Source organism: Heterodontus francisci, chromosome 5 (genome assembly GCF_036365525.1).
Source record: "Heterodontus francisci isolate sHetFra1 chromosome 5, sHetFra1.hap1, whole genome shotgun sequence".
Taxonomy (NCBI): domain Eukaryota; kingdom Metazoa; phylum Chordata; class Chondrichthyes; order Heterodontiformes; family Heterodontidae; genus Heterodontus; species Heterodontus francisci.
The window spans coordinates 74,794,751-74,822,337 of NC_090375.1; the positions used below are offsets into that span (position 1 = coordinate 74,794,751).

At 46.4% G+C, this 27,587-nt stretch overlaps 1 protein-coding gene across 2 annotated transcripts in view; it reads right to left on the reverse strand.

The window, feature by feature from the left end:
- The window catches only part of cnbd1 (cyclic nucleotide binding domain containing 1), a 222,977-nt gene extending 208,316 nt beyond the window's left edge, over positions 1-14,661 (reverse strand). For both annotated transcript variants that reach the window (XM_068030845.1, XM_068030844.1), the window contains exons 1-2: positions 14,553-14,661; positions 2,979-3,051 (exon numbers count right to left, since the gene is read on the reverse strand). In XM_068030845.1, the coding sequence (XP_067886946.1) occupies positions 2,979-3,051; positions 14,553-14,655 (176 nt within the window). In that variant the 5' untranslated portion in view covers positions 14,656-14,661. The remainder of the gene's footprint in view (positions 1-2,978; positions 3,052-14,552) is intronic.
- Between the last annotated feature and the right edge of the window lie 12,926 nt (positions 14,662-27,587).

Below are 27,587 nucleotides of genomic sequence, written 5' to 3' on the forward strand. Positions count from 1 at the left end.
TGGTCTCCCCAATGTAGAGGAGACCACACTGTGAGCAGCGAATACAGTATACTACATTGAAAGAAGTACAAGTAAATCGCTGCTTCACCTGAAAGGAGTGTTTGGGGCCTGGGATAGTGAGGAGAGAGGAGGTAAAGGGACAGGTATTACACCTCCTGCGATTGCAAGGGAAGGTGCCCTGGGACGGGGACGAGGTGGTGGGGGTAATGGAGGAGTGGACCAGGGTGTCGCGGAGGGAACGATCCCTTCGGAATGCTGACAGGGGAAGGGAGGGGAAGATGCGACTGGTAGTGGCATCACGCTGGAGGTGGCGAAAATGGCGGAGGATGATCCTTTGGATATGGAGGCTGGTGGGATGAAAAGTGAGGACAAGGGGAACCCTGTCACGGTTCTGGGAGGGAGGGGAAGGGGTGAGGGTAGAGGTGCGGGGAATGGGTCGGACACGGTTGAGGGCCCTGTCAACCACAGTGGGGGGAAATCCTCGGTTGAGGAAAAAGGAGGTCATATCAGAAGCACCGTCATGGAAGGTAGCATCATCAGAGCAGATGCGTCGGAGACGGAGAAACTGGGAGAATGGAATGGAGTCCTTACAGGAGGTAGGGTGTGAAGAAGTGTAGTCGAGGTAGCTGTGGGAGTCAGTGGGCTTATAATGGATATTGGTAGACAACCTATCCCCAGAGATGGAGACAGAGAAGTCGAGGAAGGGAAGGGAAGTGTCAGAGATGGACCATGTAAAGGTGAGAGAAGGGTGGAAATTGGAAGCAAAGTTGATAAAGTTTTCTAGTTCGGGGCGGGAGCAGGAAACGGCACCGATACAGTCATCAATGTACCGGAAAAAGAGTTGGGGGAGGGGGCCTGAGTAGGACTGGAACAAAGAATGCTCGACATATCCCACAAAAAGACAGGCATAACTAGGACCCATGCGGGTACCCATAGCGACACCTTTTATTTGAAGGAAATGCATGGAGTTGAAGGAGAAGTTGTTCAATGTGAGAACAAGTTCAGCCAGGCGGAGGAGGGTGTTGGTGGATGGGGACTGGTTGGGCCTCTGTTCCAGGAAGAAGCGGAGAGCCCTCAAACCATCCTGGTGGGGGATGGAGGTGTAGAGCGATTGGACGTCCATAGTGAAGAGGAGGCGGTTGGGACCAGGAAACTGGAAATTGTCAAAATGACGTAGGGCGTCAGAAGAGTCACGGATGTAGGTGGGAAGAGACTGGACCAGCGGAGAAAAGATAGAGTCTAGATAGGAAGAAATAAGTTCAGTTGGGCAGGAGCAGGCTGACACAATGGGTCTGCCAGGACAGTCCCGTTTGTGGATTTTGGGAAGGAGGTAGAAGCGGGCTGTCCGGGGTTGCGGGACTATGAGGTTGGAAGCTGTAGAGGGAAGATCTCCAGAGGAGATGAGGTCAGTGACAGTCCTTTGGACGGTGGCTTGATGTTCGGTGGTGGGGTCATGGTCCAGAGGGAGGTAGGAAGAGGTGTCTGTGAGTTGGCGTTGAGCTTCTGCAAGGTAGAGGTCGGTACGCCATACAACAACAGCACCACCCTTGTCTGCAGGTTTGATGACCATGTCGGGGTTAGACCTGAGAGAACGGAGTGCCTCAAGTTCAGAGGGGGACAGGTTAGAGTGAGTGAGGGGGGCAGAGAAATTGAGACGACCAATGTCTCGCCGACAGTTTTCAATGAAGAGATCAAGAGCGGGTAAGAGGCCAGGGTGAGGGGTCCAGGTAGAGGGAGAATGCTGGAGGCGGGTGAATGGGTCCGCTGGTCGGGGGGAGGACTCCTGGTCGAAGAAGTGAGCCCGGAGGCGGAGGCGACGGAAGAAGAGCTCAACGTCATGCCGAGCGCGAAATTCATTGAGGTGGGGGCGTAAGGGGATAAAACTGAGTCCTTTGCTGAGATTTATGGTGATTGGCAAAAGAACCAGAGGCAGCATGAGGAAAACCTTTTTACAGAACGTGTGGTTAGGAGTTAGAATGCATGCCTGAAAGAATGGTGGATATAGATTCAATAATTGCCTTCACAAGGGAATTGTATAAATACTTGGAGAAAAGAAATTCCAGGGTTACAGGGCAAGAGTGGGAAAATGGGACTAACTAGATTGTTCTTCAAAAGAGACGGCGCGGACTTGATGGCCCAAATGGCCTACTTCTGTGCTATCATAAGCATGTTGAGGAATATGGAACCAAGACTGATAAATGGAGCTAAGATACAAATCAACCATGATATAATTGCATGATGGGACAAACTCAAAGGGTTGAGATTTCATAGAAATGTGCAAGATAATGACAGGCTTAGACAAGTTAGACAAGGAAAAACTGTTCCCATTAAATAATCGTACAGGGACTAGGGGACAAAGATTGAAGGTTTTGGGCAAGACATGTGGGGAGAATATGAGGAACAACTTTTTTACACAACGGGTGGTAATGACCAGGAACTCACTGCCCACAAGGGTAGTGTAAGCAGAGACAATCAACGACTTCAAAAGGAAATTGGACGGCCACTTGAAGGAAATAGACTTGTAGGGCTACAGGAATTGATCGAGGGAGTGGGATTGACTGAATAGTTCAGTGGAGAGCGGCATAGACCCGATGGGCAAAATGGCTTCCTTCTGTGCCATAAATGACTCTATGACTCTGTGAATGGCCTACTCACCTTATGTTCAGATAAATCTATTCAGGAAGCCCTTAAACATCTGGTTCAGTTATAAGAATTTAGAGCTTTAAACCAACTAGAACACTGTATTACTGAATGTAGTAACTGACCATTTTTTCTAGCTATAACAATACTAATTCTTCCAACTTGAGCAAACACCATGCAGCACACAATTTATTACATTGATTTATTGAAATCATACTTCAGTTTCATTGGCAACAGCATCTTTCATAGTCTTCGGTGATAACTCTGATTCCTGTCTGTAAAGGCTGTAAGCAGTTCACAAAACAGAATCAAATGAGTTTTATTATTTTGAGTGGTACCTGCTCTGTAGACCACGGATATTGCATAATTTCTGCAAATTATGATAATCAATTCCCAAAAAATACTGCATTCCTAGAAGGAAAGAAAAATGAAATTCATAATTTGCTTTGAAACATCTTTCACAATTATTGTCCTGGTTAAATAACTTACGTGCCCTTGTATCTCTAGGTATGTTCGTATTAAATGAAAAACCCCATTTCTGAATTACAAAGTGTAAAGACATTTTAAACAGGGTTGCAGCAGCAACTTCACACATTTACCAGTGAGCTATAAAACCCATATTTGCAGTTTCCCTGAATCCTACCTTGCTTCGGGAGTTAGTAAAGCAATCTATCGGAGATTTCATTAGTACTCACTATATAACATGGGTATAAGGTCTATAAACCCCAAAATTTGTTGAACAGTAATAGGAATAGCAAAATTGCTTAGAAAACCTTGAGGGGATGGTAGCATGATGGTAATGTTATTAGTCTAGTAATCCAGAGGCCTGGACTAATGCCCTGAAGACCTGAGTTCAAGTCCTGCCTCGGCAACTGGGGGAATTTAAATTCAATTAATATGGAATAAAATGCTAGTCTCATTAATAATGATATGAACCTACTGGATTGTCGTAAAAACCTACCTGATTCACCCATGTTCTTCAGGGGGGGAAATCTGCCATCCTTACCTAGTCTGGCCTACATGCGGCTCCAGATGCACAGCATGTAGTTAACTCTTAATTTTGCTCTGAAATGCTGAGCAAGCAACAGGAAAAAGTACTTTAAGAAGGTGGCTCACCATCACCACCTTCACAAGAGCAATTAGAGATGGACAATAAGTGGTCATTGCCAGCAACATTCACATTCCAAGAACGAATAAAATAATTAGACCACCAAGGCCAGAGTATTAGATGCTCCTTTGTATTGCCTAAACCTCAGCAGAAGGTAAACAAGTGATGTCAGGTCTGAAACCGGAGCAAAAACAGGGCCTCATGTATGTGCTATCCCTATAAATGGACAATAAGGAGATGGTTGTAGATTGGTCTAGTGACATTTAGTGATTTTATATTTTAGAAAGGGATGTGAAAAAAAGGGTCCAAACAGACAGAAGGTGTAGAAGACTTTGAGACACTCAGAGGGTGAGCCAGGGGCTTGGCTCAGAGGAGTGCTGCCAAGAGATTAGGTGAACAAGCCAGAGGTTCAGATCACAGGGTGCAGTTACTTGTTACCGTTAACTTTTACCCAATGCATAAATAGGGTAATATAACTCTTAACTATACTTTGTAAGCTACTGCTCAGATACTGTAATTATCAAGTCTTAATTTATGCTGAATAAAGTTTAATCACTGCTACCAATAAGAGTCAACATCGAATCATGAGCTTTAAGATTTATCGAAAGGAAAACCTAACAAATCAGATCATGGAAGGCAGCATAAGGTTGCAGATAGAGCAGGAAGATGGTGGAGGAATCTGTAGGTGAGCGTGAGGATATTAAATTTTTATACTCAGCAGTCAGGGAGATGTGATGAGAAATCAAGTCTTCGTATTGGTGGATATGTTTCGATCAAGTTGGAGTTTATGGAATGCATATGTCATGTGTAGCATTGAGGCCACTAAAAAAAGAAATAGAACCTAGAGGTAATGAAAGTGTGGATAATTGTTTTGGTAGGTGAGGTATGGACAGAGAGGCATGAAATGCTGTGAAGGTTTAAGTAAATAGTCTTGGTAATGGATTTAGAAGCTTACTTTTGTGTCAAGCAGGACACGGAGGTTGAAAACGATCATCCAAAATGAGTAACCAGAGAAGGGAACAGATTCAATGAAAAGTAAACAGAGTTTTTGCTGAGAACCAGAAATAATGGGCTGAATTTTACACCCCCACCCCCCCTGCCCCCAAAGAGTGGGATGGTGGCGGGGTGGGTGGCATAAAATGGAGCGGGAGGCTATGGGGGCCTTTCCTGACATGCTCCCATCTCCACCGTCACTTTACACAGGGCAGCGGCGGCGAAAAATGGCCCGCCTGTCCCAGGCCAATCAAGGCCGCCGCCAAGCAGATTTTACGCAGATTTGACAAAAGCAGGCGGCTCTCTGACGGCCCGGGGGGCCCTCATGATCGGGCACCCTGTGCCCAATCTGGAAGGCCACATCCGCTGCCCCAACCATCCCCAACAACCAACACGCACCCCTCCCCACCCCCGTCCCCCCAATCGACCACCCTTGCTCACCAGGGCCTGACCGATTACCCCCAGCGAGGCAACCAAAACTTATCTTTGTTCTGGGCTCCCTGACATCTTTTTCAAGCTGGACTGTAGTCCCAGCAGTTGCCACCACTCCTGGTGGCACTGCTGGGACAGTTAGCTGCCGGCCTGCTGATTGGCTGGCAGCTCTATTTGGCAGGACTTCCTACCTCAAGCGGGTGGAAGTTCCGCCTCATACCAACTAAAGCCCGGCGACCCGCAAAATACGGGTCGGATCCCCAGGCGAGGTGGAATCGGGTTTGCCACCAACTTTTCAGTCGGTTGACGGCTCCCATCCGCCCAGGGCTAAATCCCAGCCGATGTGTCTCACCTTCCTGAATTTGATCCAGAGAAGAGTCTCACTCATTTGCCAGTTAATGTTATACAGGCAGATTGAGAGCACAGAATGATGAAATTGTAAGAAAGATAAAGCTGGGTGACACCAAGTTAATTCCTTCCAAGAGATGTCAGCTACGCAAAGCATGTAAATCGGGAGGAGGAGTGAACCAAGGGGTTTAGTGGCATAACAGATGTAAAAATAATTATTTGAAAGTGACAACAAATCAGAGGGTCTTTTAAATTACCACAAGGATAGAAAACAAATTAACCTGATGAGAATAATTACATATCATAAAATCACACAGAACAGAAAGAAGCCATTTGGCCCATGATGTCTATGCTGGCTCTTTGAAAAAGCTATTCAAATAGTTCCCTTCCTGATCTTTCCCCATAGTTCTGTATTTTCCCCCCTTCAAGTATATTGCGGTCATGATATTTGGACATCAGCAGAAAAGTTGTCACCTTCTGGAAAAGTTGATTCCGAACAGAGCAGATGAAATGGGGAAGTCACATGTAAGATCAAAGCCGCAGGGCACTGACAATACCTAGTGAGGAAGTAACATAGGGTGAAGGAGTAGCATTGGGCGAGGGTGCTGGGAGTAACACAAGATGAGATAGCCAGTAGTAACATTGGGTGAGGGAGCTGGGAGCAATATAAGATGATGGAGCCTGAAGTCTTCAGCTGCTCCCGGATAAATATTACCTACACCTCTGATTCAAGCATTAATGACTGCAGGACATTGACAGCACCTGGTAAGAGAGTAACATAGAATGAGGGAGATGGGAGCAACATCATGTGAGAGCGAGCCGGGAGCAATGTCGGGAGAGCGCGAGCCGGGAGAAACGTCGGGTGAGAGCGAGCCGGGAGAAACGTCGGGTGAGAGCGAGCCGGGAGAAACGTCGGGTGAGAGCGAGCCGGGAAAAACGTCGGGTGAGAGCGAGCCGGGAGAAACGTCGGGTGAGAGCGAGCCGGGAGCAACCTCGGGTGAGAGCGAGCCGGGAGCAACCTCGGGTGAGAGCGAGCCGGGAGCAACCTCGGGTGAGAGCGAGCTGGGAGCAACCTCGGGTGAGAGTGCCAGGAGTAACATCGGGTGAGAGTGCCAGGAGTAACATCGGGTGAGACAGCCAGGAGTAACATCGGGTGAGAGAGCCAGGGGCAGCATCGGGTGAGACAGCCAGGGGCAGCATCGGGTGAGACAGCCAGGGGCAGCATCGGGTGAGAAAGCCAGGAGTAACATCAGGTGAGAGAGGACAAGAGAGGACCTGTACAAGAAGGACGGGTTGCATCTGAACTGGAGGGGCACCAATATCCTGGGCGGGAGGTTTGCTAGAGCTCTTTGGGAGGGTTTAAACTAGTTTGGCAGGGGGATGGGAACCGGAGCCACGGATCAGTGGATGGGATAGCTGTTGAACAGGCAGATACCGAGTGCAGAGAGTCTGTGAGGAAGGTTAGATAGTTGACAGGGCAAAGTTGCAGCCAGTATGATGGGTTGAAGTGTGTCTATTTTAACGCAAGAAGTGTCAGGAATAAGGGTGATGAACTTAGAGCATGGATCAGTACTTGGAGCTACGATGTTGTGGCCATTACGGAGACGTGGATATCACAGGGGCAGAAATGGATGTTGGATGTTCCGGGGTTTAGATGTTTCAAAAGGAATAGGGAGGGAGGTAAAAGAGGTGGGGGAGTGGCATTGTTAATCAGGGATAGTATCACAGCTGCAGAAAGGGAGGTCGTCGAGGAGGGTTTATCTACTGAGTCATTATGGGTGGAAGTCAGAAACAGGAAAGGAGCAGTCACTTTGTTGGGAGTTTTCTATAGACCCCCCAATAGCAACAGAGACATGGAGGAACAGATTGGGAGGCAGATTTTGGAAAGGTGCAGAAGTAACAGGGTTGTTGTCATGGGTGACTTCAACTTCCCTAATATTGATTGGAACCTCCTTAGTGCAAATAGTTTGGATGGAGCAGTTTTTGTCAAGTGTGTCCAGGAAGGTTTCCTGACTCAATATGTAGATAGGCCGACTAGAGGGGAGGCTATGTTGGACTTGGTGCTTGGCAACGAACCAGGCTAGGTGGCAGATCTCTCGGTGGGAGAGCATTTCGGTGATAGTGATCACAACTCCCTGACCTTTACTATAGTCATGGAGAGGGACAGGAGCAGACGGGATGGGAAAATATTTAATTGGGGGAGAGGGAATTACAATGCTATCAGGCAGGAACGAGGGAGCATAAATTGGGAACAGATGTTCTCAGGGAAATGCACGACAGAAATGTGGAGGTTGTTTAGGGAGCACTTGCTGCGACTGCTTGATAGGTTTGTCCCGATGAGGCAGGGAAGGGATGGTAGGGTGAAGGAACCTTGGATGACAAGAGATGTGGAACAGCTAGTCAAGAGGAAGAAGGAAGCTTACTTAAGGTTGAGGAAGCAAGGATCAGGCAGGGCTCTAGAGGGTTACAACGTTGCCAGGAAGGAACTGAAGAATGGACTTAGGAGAGCTAGAAGGGGACATGAAAAGGTCTTGGCGGGTAGGATTAAGGAAAATCCCAAGGCGTTCTACACTTGTGAGGAACAAGAGGATGGCCAGAGTGAGGGTAGGGCCGATCAGGGATAGTGGAGGGAACTTGTGCCTGGAGTCGGAGGAGGTAGGGGAGGTCCTAAATGAATACTTTGCTTCAGTATTCACTAGTGAGAGGGACCTGGTCATTTGTGAGGACAGCGTGGAACAGGCTGATATGCTCGAACAGGTTGAGGTTAAGAGGGAGGATGTGCTGGAAATTTTGAATGATATGAGGACAGATAAGTCCCCGGGGCCAGACGGGATATACCCAAGGATATTAGGGGAAGCGAGGGAAGAGATTGCTGCGCCTTTGGCGATGATCTTTGCGTCTTCACTGTCCACTGGAGTAGTACCAGATGATGGGAGGGTGGCAAATGTTGTTCCCTTGTTCAAGAAAGGGAATAGGGATAACCCTGGGAATTATAGACCAGTCAGCCTTATGTCGGTAGTGGGCAAATTATTGGAGAGGATTCTGAGAGACAGGATTTATGATTATTTGGAAAAGCATGGTTTGATTCAAGACAGTCAGCATGGCTTTGTGAGGGGCAGGTCATGCCTCACAAGCCTTATTGAATTCTTTGAAGATGTGACAAAACACATTGATGAAGGAAGAGCAGTGGATGTGGTGTATATGGATTTTAGCAAGGCGTTTGATAAGGTTCCCCATGGTAGGCTCATTCGGAAAGTAAGGAGGCATAGGATTCAGGGAAAGTTGGCTGTCTGGATACAAAATTGGCTGGCCCATAGAAGTTAGAGGGTGGTAGTAGATGGAAAGTATTCAGCATGGAGCTCGGTGACCAGTGGTGTTCCACAAGGATCTGTTCTGGGACCTCTGCTCTTTGTGATTTTTATAAATGATTTGGATGAGGAAGTGGAAGGCTGGGTTAGCAAGTTTGCCGATGAAACGAAGGTTGCTGGAGTTGTGGATAGTGTGGAAGGCTGTTGTAGGTTGCAACGGGACATTGACAGGATGCAGAGCTGGGCTGAGAAGTGGCAGATGGAGTTCAACCTGGAAAAGTGTGAAGTGATTCATTTTGGAAGGTCGAATTTGAATGCGGAATACAGGCTTAAAGACAGGATTCTTGGTAGTGTGGAGGAACAGAGGGATCTTGGGGTCCATGTCCATAGATCGCTCAAAGTTGCCACCCAAGTTGATAGGGTTGTTAAGAAGGTGTATGGTGTGTTGGCTTTCATTAACAGGGGGATTGAGTTTAAGAGCCGCGAGGTTATGCTGCAGCTCGATAAGGCCCTGGTTCGACCACACTTGGAATATTGTGTTCAGTTCTGGTCGCCTCATTATAGGAAGGATGTGGAAGCTTTAGAGAGGGTGCAGAGGAGATTTACCAGGATGCTGCCTGGACTGGAGGGCATGTCTTACGAAGGAAGATTGAGGGAGCTGGGGCTTTTCTCATTGGAGCGAAGAAGGATGAGAGGTGACTTGATAGAGGTGTACAAGATGATGAGAGGCATAGATAGAGTGGATAGTCAGAGACTTTTTCCCAGGGTGGAAAGGCTATCACCAGGGGGCATAATTTTAAGGTGATTGGAGGAAGGTTTTGGGGAGATGTCAGAGGTAGGTTCTTTACACAGAGAGTGGTGGGTGCGTGGAATGCGCTGCCAGCGGTGGTAGTAGAAGCAGATACATTAGGGGCATTTAAGCGATTCTTGGATAGGTACATGGATGATAGTAGAATGAAGGGTAGGTAGTTAGTTTGATCTTAGAGTAGGTTAAAGGTTTGGCACAACATCGTGGGCCGAAGGGCCTGTACTGTGCTGTACTGTTCTATGTTCTAGAGAGCCAAGAGTAACATCGGGTGAGAGAGCCAGGAGTAACATCGGGTGAGAGAGCCAGGAGTAACATCGGGTGAGAGAGCCAGGAGTAACATCGGGTGAGAGAGCCAGGAGTAACATCGGGTGAGAGAGCCAGGAGTAACATCGGGTGAGACAGCCATGAGCAACATCAGGTGAGAAAGCCAGGAGCAACATCAGGTGAGAGACATAAGTTTATGCATAGTCATGGAGTAATTTCAACACAGGTGGCCACCATTTGGCCTACTGAGTCTGTGTTAGCTCTGTGACGAGCAATCCAGTCAGTCCCATTCCCCTGCTCCATTCCTGTTGCTCTGCAAGTTTATTTCCTTCAAGTGTCCATCCAATTTCCTTTTGAAATCATTCCGTTTCCGTTTCCACCACACTCATAGGCAGAAAGTTTCATGTCATTACCACTCGCTGCGTAAAAAAACTTCTTCCCACGTTCCCCCTGTATCTCTTGCCCAAAACTTTAGATCTGTGTCCCCTAGTCCTTGTAACATCAGCTAATGGGAACAGTTTTTCTTTATCTACTTTATCTAAACCTGTCATAATCTTGCATACCTCTATCAAATCTCCCCTCAATCTCCTCTGCTTCAAGGGGAACAAACGCAGCTTCTCCAAGCTAACCTTGCAGCTAAATTCCCTCATCCCTGGAATCATTCTGGTAAATCTTCTCTTCACCCTCTCAAGGACCTTCATATCCTTCCTGAGGTGTGGCGACCAGAATTGGATGCAACATTCTAGTTGTGTCCTAACCAGAGCTTTATAAATAATAGTTCAGCATAACCTCCCTGCTTTTGTACTCAATACCTTTATTTATGAAGCCCAAGATTCCATATGCTTTGCTAACTACTTTCTCAATATGCCCTGCCATCTTGAAAGATCTATACACATGAACACCCAGGTCCTTCTGTTCCTGCACCCTTTGGAATTGTACCATTAATTCTAAATTGCCTCACCCTATCCCTTCTGCCAAAATGCATCATCTCACACCATTTTTGTATAAAATTCCATCTGCCACTTGTTTGTCTGTTCTGCTACCCTATCTGTGTCCAAGTTGGGTATTATCGACAAATTTTGAAACTTTACTCCGTATTCCAATATCCAATTCATCTATATATATATATCAAAAAAAGCAGTGGTCCTAGCACTGACCCTTGGGGAACACCACTGTCTACCGTCTCCCAGTCTGAAAAACAATCATTTACAATGACTCACTGTTTTCTGCCTTTCGCCAAATTTTCATCCAAGCTAAAACTGACCCTCTTATTTCATGAGCCTCAATTTTGTTAAGCAGCCTTTAATAAAACGCTTTCTTCAAATCCGCATAGACAACATCCACTGCACTTCCTTCATCAGCCTTTTCTGTTACTTCATCAAGAAATTCAATTAGATTAGTCAAACAAATCTGCCTTTTACAAATCCATGCTGGCTCACCTTAATAAAATTCAAACCATTCCAAGTGCCTGTTAATTTTTTTCCCTGATATTGTATCTAAAACCATATCTACCACTGATGTTAAACTAACCAGCCTGTAGTTACTGGGAATGTCCTTACATCCTGACTTGCACACTTACCACTTTCCAATCCTCTGGCAGTACTCCATATCAATGGAAGATTGGAACATTATGGCAAGCCCTTCCACTATCTTCACCCCCCACTTCACTTGGCAACCTGGGATACAAGCCATCCAGACAAGGCGATTCATCCACTCTAAGCATAGCCAACCTTTCCAGTACATTGTGCCTATCAATTTTCTCCCCATTCATTACCTCTAACACCTCTGCTTCATCCCTTGGGAATGAAGATGACTTTCTTCCACTCCAGGGTTGTGGCTCCTTAGGTGACTGAATAGTCCAATTCTGGATCTGCACACTCTGCCACAGATGGGGCAGGTGATGTTTGATGAGGCGAGTGGATGGGATGTTTGAATTTCTAAATGCTCCTTCCGTTGTTGGCGTTTCGTTGCTGACTGGGCATGTCGATGTTGTTTGAACTGGCTGGCACCGTTGTGGATGCTTCTTCTCCATTTTGGGCGGTCTAGGGCAAGAGATTCCCACAAACCAGTGGAGATGTCACATTTTTTCAGGGAGCCTTTTAGGACATCCTTGTAGACATCCTCTGCCTTCTTGGTAACCTCTTACACTGACAGAGCTCAGAGTAGAAAGCTTGTTTTGGGAGTCTTGTGTCAGGCATGTGGGCGGTGTGGCCCACCCAACATAACTGACTAGCCATGACCAGTTGTCTCAATACTGAGGGTGTTGACTTGAGAGAGGACACTGATATTGGAGCACCTGTCCTGCCACTGAATTTGCAGGATCTTGCAAATGCACCGCTGGTGATCTCTCTCCAGAGCTTTGAGATTTCTGCTGTACAGTGTCCATATTTCTGACGCATACAGGAGGGCAGGTAACACTGCGGCCCTATAGATCATGAGCTTGGTGCCAGATTTGAGGTCTTTGTCGTCAAACACTCTTTTCTTCAGATGACCGAAGGCTGTGCTGACACACTGGAGGCAATGCTGAGTTTCATCATTGATGTCTGCCCTTGCTGAGAGGAGGCTCCCAAGGTATGAGAAGGCATCCACATTGTCCAGTGGTTCGCCGTGCATCTTGATAGTCGGGGGGCAGTGTTGCACTGCAGGAGCAGGCTGGTGGAGGACCTTTGTCTTCCATATGTTTAGCTTAAGGCCCATTCTTTCATAAGCCTCCGTGAATGCATCGACGAGGGTTTGAAGCTCGGCCTCTGAGTGTGCACATTTGCAAGCGTACTGCAGTTCAATGACAGAGGATGGGGCAACCTTGGTTCTGGACTGGAGGCGAGGTAGGTAAAATAGTTTCCCGCTCATCCTGTAGAATAGATCTACTCCAGCAGGGAGCTTCATTAAGATGAGGTGGAATGTTGCATCGAGGAAGATGGAAAAGAGTGTTGATGTGATGACACAGCCTTGCTTTGCCCCAGTTTGCACTCGGATTTGGTCAGTGGCAGAACCGTTGGCAAGGATTACAGTTTGCATGTCGTCGACGGAGGATGGTGACGAATTTCTCCGGGCAGCTGAATTTGAGGAGGATGTTTCATAATCCCTCCCGGTTGATAGAGTTGAAGGCCTTTGTGAAGTCAAAGAAGGCCATGTATAAAGGTTGCTGATACTCCCTATATTTTTCTTGGAGTTGTCTTGCTGTAAAGATCATGTCCACTGTGCCTCTTGATGGACAGAATCTGCATTGTGATTCGAGTAGGAGCTCTTCAGCCAAGGGAGGAGGCGGTTGAGAAGGACTCTTGCAATGACCTTCCTTGTGGTGGACAGCAGCGATATCCCTCTGCAGTTACTGCAGTCTGTCTTGCCACCATTTTTTGGTCACAACTCTCACCCACGAAACCCCTCCTACCATCACTTACCTTTGGCCTGGGTCAGTCCATAACGGTGGTGCTGCCAAGCAAAGGAGCTGCCAGCGTTTAACTGGCCAGCAGCTCTCAGCGGACAGGACTTTCAGTCACCAGGGTTATGATCCTGGGAAAGGCCCGCCAGTGGCTTCTCAAGTGTCTGAGTGCTTCACAATATAGTGGCCCTTCCCCAAAGAAGGCATCGCTGGTCTCTTGCTGCCTCTCCAGCCAGCGGCTGAGACCCCCATTGCCTCTATAACATTTCCCCCGTAGGGTGAGAGAGCTGGGAGTAACATAGGGTGAGAGTAATATTAGGTGAGGGAGCTGGGAATAACATGGAGAACAGGAGTAACATAGGGTGAGAGAGTAATATTGCATAAGAGAGCAGGGAGTAACAACGGGAATAGGAGTAACCTACGGTGAGAGTAATTTAGGGTGCGAAAGTTGGAAGTAACATATGGAAAGGGAGCAACAGAGGGTAAGACAATAACATAATGTAAGACAGCTGGGAGTAACATGAGGTGAGAAAGCTGGGAGTAACTGTGAGAATAAGAAATACTGAAATGTTGTTTCTACAGCTTGTGGAAAATTACCAAGAAGTCATTTCTACACAACATAATGAAATCACTGAAAAAGAGAACTGATAAGGGTATGTAAGTAAAGACCTTGAGACAGTACAGCAGTTAAAAATTGTGCTTAGGCAGAGAAAAGAGAAACAGCAAGAGTTAGAACAAAGGATGTAGTGAATAAGAAACTGCCCCACTAAGATAAAGGCTGACAGCTGCAAGTTAAAACACACAATGGAGAGCCAAATAAGGTAAAACAACAACAAGAGTTAGGGGCTAGAAAGTTAGAGTAGGGGGAGAAGTAAACAGAGGAGACTGTAGCAACTATAGGATAGGTTAGTGTCATAATATGTTATAACCAATAATGTAAACTAAAGGCGTGGAAAAATGGATTTGTATTGTATAAACATGAACTGAATATGTTGATCGGTGTGCCTGCTTGTAGGACACCCGATCTTGCAAGAACGTTAAATAAACTTACTTCTTCAGAGTTTGACTTGGTGTAAATTATTATTAAGTGGGCTACGTTTCTCACATAACAGAGGCAGAGAACAACAGCGTGTGGGAACTGGGAGTAAACATGGGGAACGCGAATATGGTAGAGTGAGAGAGCCAGGCCTCCGGTTTCCCCGGAATAATGTTCCCTCCACCTCTAACTGGCGCATTCCTGACTGCCGAGATTGATATTATTGATCTTACCGGGAGGCAGAGTTGACCGGCTCCTGTTATTCCCTGCAGGTGAACGAATCGACATGTTGTTTGTATCCAAAGCTGTCGCCTCGGGCTCGGCGTCTGTCTCCATGGTAACCACACAGTGTCCGGACACGTGACTGGTCCAATTCTCGCGGGTCGCTTCTCGATTTGTAACATGCGGCTAGGCAGGGGAGCCCGTGACTGAAACAGCAACTCATTTAAATATAATGTGGGTTAATTTGTACCTCCATCCTCATCTCCCCAGAAAACGGGTGAAGTAGTAAAATTGCACTAGCTGCGCTGCACAATGTGTATGACTCTATTGGCTATAAAAACAGAAAATACTGCCCATATTCAGCAGGTCTGGCAGCATCTGTGGAGGGAGAAGAATTTTAACTGTCAAGCGGGGCGGGCAAGAAGGTGGGGAGTTCAATCCCCCGAAAATGCTGGTGTTGGAAACCTAAAATGACCCCGCTTATGCTTAGCTTTTACTGGGGCGCTTCTGAAGGCGTGTGGGAAACATTTATGGAGCTGTCCGGTCTATAATTTAAATATGTTAAGACTCAAAGAATTCTGATTGTAGACCAGCATTCTGGCTTTAACAGCCAGTGCATTTGTTTCCCAAGCTGTGTGATACTTGCCAGGATCAAGAAGGTCAGAGCACAGGAGGGATTTATTTCTCTGTGAAGTTGGCAGGCTGGAAAGCCTTTAAACAGTGAAACTGCACAGCTGCTTCCCTACCTATGTGAAAGCTTGTGCTTACAGGACTTCTTATGAGAGTGTGTTGTCACTGCTTTGTGGATGATTTCCAACATTGGAAGTCATTTCATTTATCTTGGACTTTACTCACCTTAGTTTGAACTTACAGGCTGTCAGCCTTCACTACAGCATTGAAGCAACTTATGCGGCTCTATCTTGGATCTCCAATGAAGAAGACGAAAACCATCAGCAGCTGCCTCTCCTCAGTCACGTGCCATTCTACAGGACATGGGGATGGACACAGCTTCAGCTTGAAGGAGGAAACACCCCTAGCACAGGGTATGCAGGCAGAGGATCAGAGTTCTCAAAATGGCTGAGCACCAGTACCTCAGACAAGTCTAAAGGCATTGTTTCTTAATGCATGGAGCATTTGCGATAAGGTAGATGAATTAACAGTGCAAATAGATATAAATGGTTATGATATAGTAGTGATTATGGAGACATGGCTGCAAGGTGGCCAAGGATGGGAACTGAACTTCCAGGGGTATTCAATATTTAGGAAGGACAGGCAAAAAGGGAAAGGAGGAGGGGTAGCCTTGTTAGTAAAGGAGGAAATCAATGCAATAGTGAGGAAGGATATTGGCTTTGAAAATCATGATGTGGCATCTGTATGGGTAGAGCTAAGAAACACCAAGGGACAGAAAACGTTGGTGGGGTTGTCTATAGGCCCCCAAACAGTAGTGGAGATGTAAGGGATGGCATTAAACAGGAAATTAGATATGCATGCAATAAGAGTACAACTTGAGGGTGGCATAGTGGCGCAGTGGTTAGCACCACAGCCTCACAGCTTCAGCGACCCGGGTTCAATTCTGGGTACTGCCTGTGTGGAGTTTGCAAGTTCTCCCTGTGTCTGCATGGGTTTTCTCCGGGTGCTCTGGTTTCCTCCCACAAGCCAAAAGACTTGCAGGTTGGTAGGTAAATTGGCCATTATAAATTGCCACTAGGATAGGTAGGTGGTAGGGAAATATAGGGACAGGTGGGGATGTGGTAGGAATATGGGATTAGTGTAGGATTAGTATAAATGGGTGGTTGATGGTCGGCACAGACTCGGTGGGCCGAAGGGCCTGTTTCAGTGCTGTATCTCTTTTTTAAAAAAAAACTGTAATCATGGTGCATTTAATCTACATATAGATTGGTCAAACCAAATTAGCAATAATACTGTGGAGGAGGATTTCCTGGAGTATGTACATGATGGTTTTTTAGACCAATATGTTGAGGAACCAACTAGAGAACAGGCTATCCTAGACTGGGTATTGTGCAATGAAAAAGGATTAATTAAAAAATCTTGTTGTGTGGGGTCCCTTGGGGAGGAGCAACCATGACATGAGATAATTCTTCTTTAGAATGGAGAGTGAAGTAGTTGAATCTGAAACTAGGGTCCTGAATCTAAATAAAGGAAACTATGAAGGTATGAGGTGCGAGTTTGCTATGGTAGATTGGGGAACTTTACTAAAAGGGATGACAGTGGATAGGCAATGAATAATATTTAAAGAACGTGTGCATGAATTACTAGGAAACCAAAGGTCTAATGAGAGGGAGGAACTGAAGGAAATCAGTATTAGTAAAAAAAAAAAGTGCTAGGAAAATTAATGGGATTAAAGGCTGACAAATCCCCAGGCCCTGATAATCTACATCCCAGAGTACTAAAGGAAGTGGCCCTGGATATAGTGGATGCATTGGTGGTCATCTTCCAAAATTCTACAGACTCTGGAGCAGCTTCTACAGATTGGAGGGTGGCAAATGTAACCCCACTATTTAAGAAAAGGAGGGAGAGAAAAATAGCAGGGAACTACAGACCAGTTAGCCTTACATCAGTAGTGGGGAAAATGCTACAGTCTATTATAAAGGATGTGATAGCAGAACACCTAGAAAGCATAAACGGGATTGAGCAAAGTGAGCATAGGTTTACGAAAGGGAAATCATGCTTAACAAGTCTACTGGAGTTTTTTGAGGATATAACTAGTAGAATAGATAATGGGAGAACCAGTGGATTTGGATTTTCAGAAGGTTTTTGATAAGGTCCCACATAAGAGGTTAGTGTGCAAAATTAAAGCACATGGGATTGGGGGTAATAAACTGGTATGGATTGAGAATTGGTTGACAGACAGGAAACCGAGAGTAGGAATAAACGGGTCTTTTTCCGGGTGGCAGGCAGTGACTAGTGGGGTACCACAGGGGTCGCTGCTTGGGCCCCAGCTATTCACAATATATATTAATGACTTGGGTGAGGGAATTAAATGCAACATTTCCAAGTTTGCAGACAACCCAAAACTGGGGGGGAATATGGGCTGTGAGGAGGATGCAAAGAGGCTCCAATGTGATTTGGGCAAGTTGGGTGAGTGGGCAACTGTATGGCAAATGCAGTATAATGTTGATAAATGTGAAGTTATCCACTTTGGTTGTAAAAACAGAAAGGCAGATTATTATCTGAATGGTGATAGATTGGGAAATGGGGAGGTCCAACAAGACCTGGGTGTCCTTGTGCACCAGTCGCTGAAAGCAAGCATTCAAGTGCAGCAAGCAATTAGGAACGTGAATGGTCTGTTGGCCTTCATTGCAAGAGGATTTGAGTACAGGAGCAAGGATGTCTTACTGCAGTTATACAGGGCCTTGGTGAGACCACATCTGGAGTATTGTGTGCAGTTTTGGTCTCATTATCTGAGGATGTTCTTGCCATGGAGGGAGGGCAAAGAAGATTTACTAGGCTGATTCCTGGGATGGCAGGATTGATGTATGAGGAGAGATTGGGTCGACTCGGCCTATAGTCACTAGAGTTTAAAAGAATGAGAGGGGATCTCATAGAAACCTATAAAATTCTAACAGGCTAGATGCAGGGAGGATGTTCCCAATGGCTGGAGTGTCTAGAACCAGGGGTCACAGTCTCAGGATACAGGGTATGCCATTTAGAACTGAGATGAGGAGAAATTTCTTCACTCAGAGCGTGGTAAACCTGTGGAATTCTCTACCGCAGAAAGCAGTGGAGGCCAAGTCATTAAATATATTCAAGAAGGAGATAGATATATTTCTTAATGCCAAAGGGATCAAAGGGTATGGGGAGAAAACGGGAACAGGGTACTGAATTAGATGATCGGCCATGATCTTTTTTGAATGGTGGAGCAGGCCCAAAGGGCCGAATGGCCTACTCCTATTTTCTATGTTTCGATGTTTCAGGAGGTTCAGGCTTTCATGGCACGTCATTGGTGATGTCTATAACCTCCTGGAGCAACACCTCCGTCCCAGTGGAGCACAACCCTGAATTTCTTCACTCCAGCTCCTTCCAGGGATCTGCTGGTGACATCGGCAGGATTTTACAAACTGCTGTCCACAAGTGCATCTCCCAGGTGACAGATGCCATGATTGCTAGGGTTGCCACTTAGGTCAGCTTTGCTACTAATGAGGACAGTCAGAATCAGAGGGCTGTGCTCTTGCTGCAGTGCCTGGATTACCACAGGTACAGGGAGTCATAGGAACAGGAGTAGGCCATTTGAGCCTGCTCCGCCACTCAATTAGATCATGGCTGATTATCTACCTCAACGCCACTTTCCCGCGTTATCGCCATATCCCTTGATCTCATTAGTGTCCAGATATCTATCGATTTCTGTCTAGAACCTGCTCAATGATTGAGCTTCCACAGCCCTCTGGGGTAGAGAATTCCAAAGATTCACCACCCTCTGAGTGAAGAAATTCCTCCTAATCTCAGTCTTAAATGGCCTACCCCTTCTTCTGAGACTATGTCTTCTGGTTCTTGACTCACCAGCCAGAGGAAACATCCTATCCACATCTAGCCTGTCACCCACTAAGAACTTTCTAAGTTTCAATGAGATCACCTCATTCTTTGAAACTCTAGTGAATGCAGGCCCAGTTTCCTCAATCTCTCTTCATAAGACATTCCCGCCATTCAAGGGATAAGTCTGGTGAACGTCTGTTGCACTCTCTCTATGGCAAGTATATCCTTACTTAGGTAAGGAGAATAAAACTGTACGCAATACTCCAGGTGCGGTCTCACCAAGGCTTTATACAATTGTAGCAAGACATCTTTACTCCTGTACTCAAAAGCCCTTGCAATGAAGGCCAACATACTATTTACCTTCCTAATTGCTTGCTGCACCTGCGTACTAGCTTTTAGTGACTCATGAACAAAGACACCCAGGTCCCTTTGGACATCAACACTTCCCAACCTCTCATCATTTAAGAAATACTCTGTCTTTCTGTTTTTTACTACCAAAGTGGATAAAGTCACACTTATTCACATTATATTCCATCTGCCATGTTCTTGCCCATTCGCTTAGCCTGTCCAAGTCCCCTTGAAGCCTCCTTGCATCCTCCTCACAACTTACATTCCCTAGTTTTGTGTCATCAGCAAGTTTAGAAATGTTATATTTGGTCCCCGCATCCAAATCATTTATATAGATTGTGAACCTCTGTGGCCCAAGCACTGATACTTGCAGTACCCCACGAGTAAACAGCCTGCCATCCTGAGAATGACCGATTTATTCTGACTCTCTGTTTTCTGTCTGTTAACCAATTCTCAATTCATACCAGTATATTACACCCAATCCCCTGTGCTCTAATTTTGTTTACTAACCTCCCATGTGGGACCTTATCAAAAGTATTCTGAAAATCCAAATATACCACATCCACTGGTTCTCCTTTATCTATGCTACATCCTCAAAAAACTCCCAACATGTTTTGTCAAAAATGATTTTCCTTTCATAATTCCATGTTGACTGTGCCCAATCATATTGTTAGTCATCACATCCGTTATAATAGATTCTAACATTTTCCTACTACTGATGTCAAACTAACAGGTCTGTGGTTCCCTGTTTTCTCTTTCCCTGCCCTTTCGTAAATAGTGGGGTTACATTTGCTACTTTCCAGTCCGCAGGAACCTTTCCAGAATATATATAATTCTGAAAGATAACCACCAATGCATCCACTATCTCTGTAGCCACCTCCTTCAACACTCTGGGGTGTAGCTCATCTGGTCCAGGGGACTTATCAAACTTCAATACAGTTCATTTTTTGTTCCTCATTTTCACAAGGCCCTTGGTTCCCTAGTATTTCTGGGAGATTTTCTGTATCTGCACACATTGAATGCATATATGTGCCAATCAAGGTGCCCTCAGATCAGCCAGCAATCTTTGTCAATCGAAAGGAATTGCACTCCATCAACATTCAGCAGCTGCATGACCACTAGAAGGTTTCCAAGCATGCCTGTGCAAGATATCCTGGAAGCTGCCATGATGCCTTCATTCTGGGCCAGTCATATCTCACACAGGTCTTTGCACCTCCAGCAGAGTCAGTGGGTGGCTCCTTGGAGACAAGGGTTACTCTCTCAGGATGTGTCTGATGACACCTTTGAGGAGGTCTACAACTCATGCAGAGAAAAATTATGACTGAGCCACGTGAACACAAGGGCACTCATAGAGTAAGGTTGCTGAAAATGCGATTCGGGTGCCTGGACAGATCTGGTGGCACCCTTCAGTACCTTCAATATGCACCAACAAGGGTGTCCAGAATAGCAGTGGTCTACACTTCCTTGCACAATATTGTGCTGCAAAGAGGACAGAGCTCCAGAAGGAGGAAGATGAGGACCACTCCGAGGAGGAGGAGGTGAAGGAGGAGCAGGTTGAGGAGAGCGTAAGAATGTAAGAAATAGGCAATTTGGCCCTTCAAGCCTGCTCCATCATTTAACAAGATGGTGGCTGATTTTCCACCTCAATTCCACCTTCTCACACTATCCCTATATCCCTTAATATCCAAATATCTATCGACCTCTGTCTTGAATATACTCAACAGCCACAGTTCCCTGGAATAGAGAATTCCAAAGATTCATAGTCCTTTAAGTGAAGAAATTTCTTCTCAACTCAGTCCTAAATGCAATCTTATTCTGAGATTGTGACCCCATGTCCTAGATTCCCCAGCCAGGGGAAACATTTTTTTAACATCTACCCTATCAAGCCCCTTAAGAATTTTCTATGTTTCAATTAGATCACCTCTCATTCTTCTAAATTCCAGAGAATATAGGCCTAGTCTACATAATCTCTCCTCATACGACAATCCCCTCATCCCAGGAACCAGTCTAGGGAACCTTTGTTGCACACCATCTAGGTCTTTCCCTAGGTAAGGAGACCAAACCTGCTTACGGTACTCTATGTTTGAACTCACCAATGCCTTGTATAATTATAGTAAGTGTTACGACCAAGACCAGAGTAATGCACTGTGAATTACGTCCCACTACTCCACAGGTCATAGCATATCAAATAAAGTTTCGCACCAACTGACGACTAGCCAGATTAAACACTGTATTTTTCCCGCAGAATAAAACACACCAAACCAGGTTTCTTGAAACAACAACAACATTAACTATTTATTAAATAAGAAATAATAGGTCTTAACTATTAATGAGATAAATCTATACATGAAAAAATCCTTATTTCCTTAACCCTCATGCACACACACTTACATTCCAGCAGCGGAGCGGAGCGAACCTGTGGGGAGAACGCCGGGAGCGGAGCCTATAAATTGACCCCGAGGATCAAGACCCAGTCTCTTACCTTCCGGGAGCGGAGCTCTTCCAGCGAGCCAGAGTTTTGAAAAAAAAAGCAAACAGTGACGTCAGAGGAGAGCTGTAAGGTTGGTGAGTAGCAGCTGTTAGAATATCTTACAAAAATAAGGAGAAAGTTGTTTTTTGTTGTTGGAAAAAAAAATCTCTGATAAGGTGAGTACTACTAAAGTGTTTTTTTTTAAGGACTTTAGATTGAAGTGGGTCGAACAAGGCCCCTAGTATAATTAGTATTTTTTAATTAAGGGAGTAACTAATTAACCTAAGGGTAAGTCATGGCAGGAGAGCTCAGCCCCATGATATGCTCCTCCTGCACTATGTGGGAAATCAGGGACACTTCCCGTGTCCCTGGTGACCATGTGTGCACGAAGTGTATCCAGCTGCAGCTACTGGCTACCCACATTACGGAGCTGGAGCTGTGGGTGGATTCACTGTGGAGCATCCGCGATGCTGAGGACGTCTTGGATAGCACAGTTAGTGAGGTGGTCACACCGCAGGTAATGGCTGCACAGGCAGAAAAGGGATGGGTGACCACCAGACGGAGTAGTAGGCGCAGGCAGGAAGTGCAGGTGTCCCCTGTGGCCATCACCCTCTCAAACAGATATACCGCTTTGGATACTGTTGGGGGGGATGACCTCCCAGGGGAAAGCAGCAACAGCCAAGTTCTTGGCGCCACGGAGGGCTCTGCTGCACAGCAGGGGAGGAAAAGGGTTGGAAGAGCTATCGTGATAGGGGATTCTATCGTAAGGGGTGCAGATAGGTGTTTCTGTGGCCACAAACAAGACTCTAGGAGGGTATGTTGCCTCCCTGGTTCTAGGGTTAAGGATGTCTCAGAGTGGCTGCAGGACATTCTGAAAGGGGAGGGTGAGCAGCCAGAGGTCATGATCCATATTGGTACTAACGACCATAGGCAGGAAGAGAGATGAGGTCCTGCAAAGTGAATATAGGGAGTTGGGCAGAAGGGTAAAAAGCAGGACCTCTAGGGTTGTAATCTTAGGATTACTCCCTGTGCCACGTGCTAGTGAGGGTAGGAATAGGAGTATTAGGCAAATGAATGCTTGGCTGAAGAGCTGGTGTTGGCAGGAGGGCTTCAGCTACTTGGATCATTGGGATCTCTTCTGGTGCAGAGGTGACCTGTACAAGAAGGACAGGTTGCATCTAAACTGGAGGGGAACCAATATCCTTGCAGGGAGGTTTGCTAGTACTACTTGGGAGGGTTTAAACTAGTCTTGCATGGGGGTGGGACCCAAAGTAGTAGTCTCTCAGATGAGATAGTTGAGGCAAATGTAGAGGTTAAAGCAAGCAAGTCCAGTAGGCAGGCCGGGCAGGGGCAGGACAGGGAGCGTGCAAGGTCTGGTAGACTAAACTGCATTTACTTTAATGCAAGAAGCCTTGCAGGTAAGGCAGATGAACTCAGAGCTTGGATCGGTACATGGGATTACGGAAACGTGGTTGAGGGATGGGCAGGACTGGCAGCTCAATGTTCCAGGGTACCGATCTTTCCGGCGTGACAGAGGTGGAGGTAAGAGAGGAGGGGGAGTTGCACTATTGATTAGGGAGGACATCACGGCAGTACTTAGAGAGGATATCCCAGGGGGAATGTCCAGCGAGACCATATGGGGAGAACTTAGAAATATGAAAGGGGTGATCACTTTGATGGGATTATACTATAGGCCCCCCAATAGTCAGAGGGAAGTGGAGGAGCATATATGGAGGGAAATCACAGATAGGTATAGGAATTATACGATTGTAGGTGATTTTAACTTCGCTAATATTGACTGGGACTGCCTTAGTGCTAAGGGATCAGATGGGGAAGAATTTGTTAAGTGTGTCCAGGATAGTTTTCTGAAGCAGTATGTGGATGGTCCTACTAGAGAAGGGGCTACACTCGACCTCCTCTTAGGAAATGAGGATGTGTCAGTGGGGGAGCACTTTGGGACCAGTGACCATCACTCTATTAGCTTCAAGATAGTTATGGAAAAGGATAGGACTGGTCCTCAGGTTGAAGTCCTAAATTGGGGGAAGGCTAATTTCGATGGCATCAGACAGGAACTCTCAAAAGTTGAATGGAAGAGGCTGTTTACAGGTAAAGGGACGCCTGGTAAGTGGGAGGCTTTTAAAAGTGAGATAGGAAGAGTTCAGGGCCGGCATGTTCCTGCTAGATGGAAGGGCAAGGCTGGCATGTTTAGGGAACCTTGGTTGATGAGGGATATTGATGGTCTGGTCAGGACAAAGAAGGAGGCGTTTTTTTTATTCATTCATGGGATGTAGGCGTCACTGGCCAGGCCAGCATTTATTGCCCATCCCTAATTGCCCTTGAGAAGGTGGTGGTGAGCTGCCTTCTTGAACCGCTGCAGTCCATTTGGGGTAGGTACACCCACAGTGCTGTTAGGAAGGAAGTTCCAGGATTTTGACCCAGCGACAGTGAAGGAACGGCGATATCGTTCCAAGTCAGGATGGTGTGTGACTTGGAGGGGAACTTGCAGGTGGTGGCGTTCCCATGGATTTGCTGCCCTTGTCCTTCTAGTTGGTAGAGGTTGCGGGTTTTGAAGGTGCTGTCTAAGGATCCTTGGTGCATTGCTGCAGTGCATCTTGTAGATGGTACACACTGCTTCCACTGTGCGTCAGTGGTGGAGAGAGTGAATGTTTGTAGATGGGGTGCCAATCAAGCGGGCTGCTTTGTCCTGGATGGTGTCGAGCTTCTTGAGTGTTGTTGGAGCTGCACCCATCCAGGCAAGTGGAGAGTATTCCATCACACTCCTGACTTGTGCCTTGTAGATGGTGGACAGGCTTTGGGGAGTCAGGAGGTGAGTTACTCGCCTCAGGATTCCTAGCCTCTGACCTGCTCTTGTAGCCACGGTATTTATATGGCTACTCCAGTTTCTGGTCAATAGTAGCCCTTCGGATGTTGATAGTGGGGTATTCAGCGATGGTAATGCCGTTGAATGTCAAGGGGAGATGGCTAGATTCTCTCTTGTTGGAGATGGTCATTGCCTGGCACTTGTGTGGTGCGAATGTTACTTGCCACTTATCAGCCCAAGCCTGGATATTGTCCAGGTCTTGCTGCATTTCTACACGGACTGCTTCAGTATCTGAGGAGTCACGAATGGTGCTGAACATTGTGCAATCATCAGCGAACGTCCCCACTTCTGACCTTATGATTGAAGGAAGGTCATTGATGAAGCAGCTGAAGATGGTTGAGCCAAGGAAACTACCCTGAGGAACTCCTGCAGTGATGTCCTGGAGCTCAGATGATTGACCTCCAACAACCACAACCATCTTCCTTTGCGCTAGGTATGACTCCAACCAGCGGAGGGTTTTCCCCCTGATTCCCATTGACCTCAGTTTTGCTAGGGCTCCTTGATGCCATACTCTGTCAAATGCTGCCTTGATGTCAAGGGCAGTCACTCTCACCTCACCTCTTGAGTTCAGCTCTTTTGTCCATGTTTGAACCAAGGCTGTAATGAGGTCAGAAGCATATGTCAGGTATAGGCAGCTGGGATCGAGCGAGTCCCTCAAGGAGTATAGGGGATGTAGGACTACACTTAAGAAGGAAATTAGAAGGGCGAAAAGGGGCCATGAGATTTCCCTGGCAGATAAGATAAAGGAGAATCCTAAAAATTTCTATGAGTATATTAAGAGTAAAAGGGTAGCTAGGGAGAGAGTAGGTCCCCTTAAGGATCAGTGTGGCAGTCTGAGTGGAGCCAGGGGAAATGGGCGAGGTCTTAATTGAATATTTCTCGTCCCTATTTACCGTGGAGAAGGTCATGGAAGCTAGTGAGTTCAAGGGAGGGAACAGCGATATCCCGGAGCATATCAACATTACAAAGGAGGAGGTTTTGAAGCACATTAATAAATCCCCAGGGCCTGACCAGGTGCATCCTAGGATGCTATGGGAAGCAAGGGAGGAGATTGCTGGGGCCCCGGCAGGGATTTTTGTATCATCGTTAGCCACGGGTGAGGTACTGGAAAATTGGAGGATAGCTAATGTTGTACCTTTATTGAAGAAGGGCAGCAGGGATAAACCAGGGAACTACAGGCCGGTGAGCCCTACATCAGTGGTGGGAAAGTTATTGGAAGGGATTCTGAGAGACAGGATTTATATGCATCTGGAAAGGCATGGTCTGATTAGGGATAGTCAGCATGGCTTTGTGCTGGAAATCATGTCTCACAAATTTGATTGGGTTTTTCGAGGAGGTGACCAAGATGATTGACGAAGGCAGGGCGATGGATGTTGTCTACGTGGACTTTAGCAAGGCCTTTGACAAGGTCCCGCATGGTAGGCTGGTCCAGAAGTTTCGAACACATGGGATCCAGGGTGAGCTAGCAACTTGGACACAAAATTGGCTTGGTGATAGGAGGCAGAGGATGATAGTGGAGGGTTGTTTTTCATATTGGTGGCCGGTGACCAGTGGTGTGCCGCAGGGATCGCTGCTGGGCCCTCTGTTTTTTGTCGTATATATTAATGACTTGGATGTGAATGTAAGGGGCATGATTAGTAAGTTTGCAGATGACACCAAAATTGGTGGTAATGTGGACAGTGAAGAAGGTTGTCTAAGGTTACAACAGGATATAGATCAACTGGGAAAGTGGGCAAGGGAGTGGCAAATGGAATTTAACGCAGACAGTGTGAAGTGATGAATTTTGGGAAGTTAAACCAGGTCAGGACATATACAGCGAATGGCAGGGCCCTGGGGAGTGTTGTTGAGAAGAGAGACCTTGGGGTGCAAGTACATAGTTCCCTGAAAGTGGCAACACAAATAGACAGGGTGGTGAAGAAGGCGTATGGCATGCTTGCCTTCATCGGCCGAGGCATTGAGTACAAGAGTTGGGACGTCATGTTACAGTTGTACATAACATTGGTTCGGCCGCATTTGGAGTACTGTGTGCAGTTCTGGTCGCCGCACTACAGGAAAGATGTGATTAAGCTGGAGAGGGTGCAGAAAGGATTCACAAAGATGTTGCCTGGTTTGGAGGGCTTGGGTTATAAAGAGAGATTGCATATCTGGGTCTGTTTTTCCTGGAGCGAAGGAGGCTGAGAGGGGACATGATAGAGGTATATAAAATTATGAGAGGCATAGATAGGATAGATAGCCACAGTCTGTTTCCCATGGTAGGGGTGACTAAAACTAGAGGGCATAGATTTAAGGTGAGAGGGAGGAGGTTTAAAGGGGATCAAAGGGGTAAATTTTTCACACAAAGTATAGTGGGTATCTGGAATGAGCTGCCTGAGGAGCTGGTGGAGGCACGAACAGTAGCGACATTTAAGAGGCATCTGGACATGTACTTGAATGAGCAAGGCATAGAGGGATATGGAATTAATGCAGGCAGGTGAGATTAGTATAGATAGGCATTTTGGTCGGCATGGACGTGGTGGGCCGAAGGGCCTGTTTCTATGCTGTATGACTCTATGGCTCTATGACATTCAAAAAGAAACGGTTACCTGGTTTCAAATGGGAGTTTTGGATTATAACTGTTTCTTAGCGATAGAAGGAAAAATAAAAAGTAATTGAGGTTCATGTTCTGGCAGGATGTTTTCAGTAATGTGAGGTGTCCCAGAATCGAATAGTCGGATGTCACTCGAAGTCTCTCCAGGCGAGGTTGATGAACAGTCTGTGATGGGTAGGTGTTCACGGCAATTTAACTGCAGCAGATGTCACATAGGTCTTCAATCAGGGGTGTAGCAACAGGTCTGCTTGGGTTATGAAGCAGCTGTC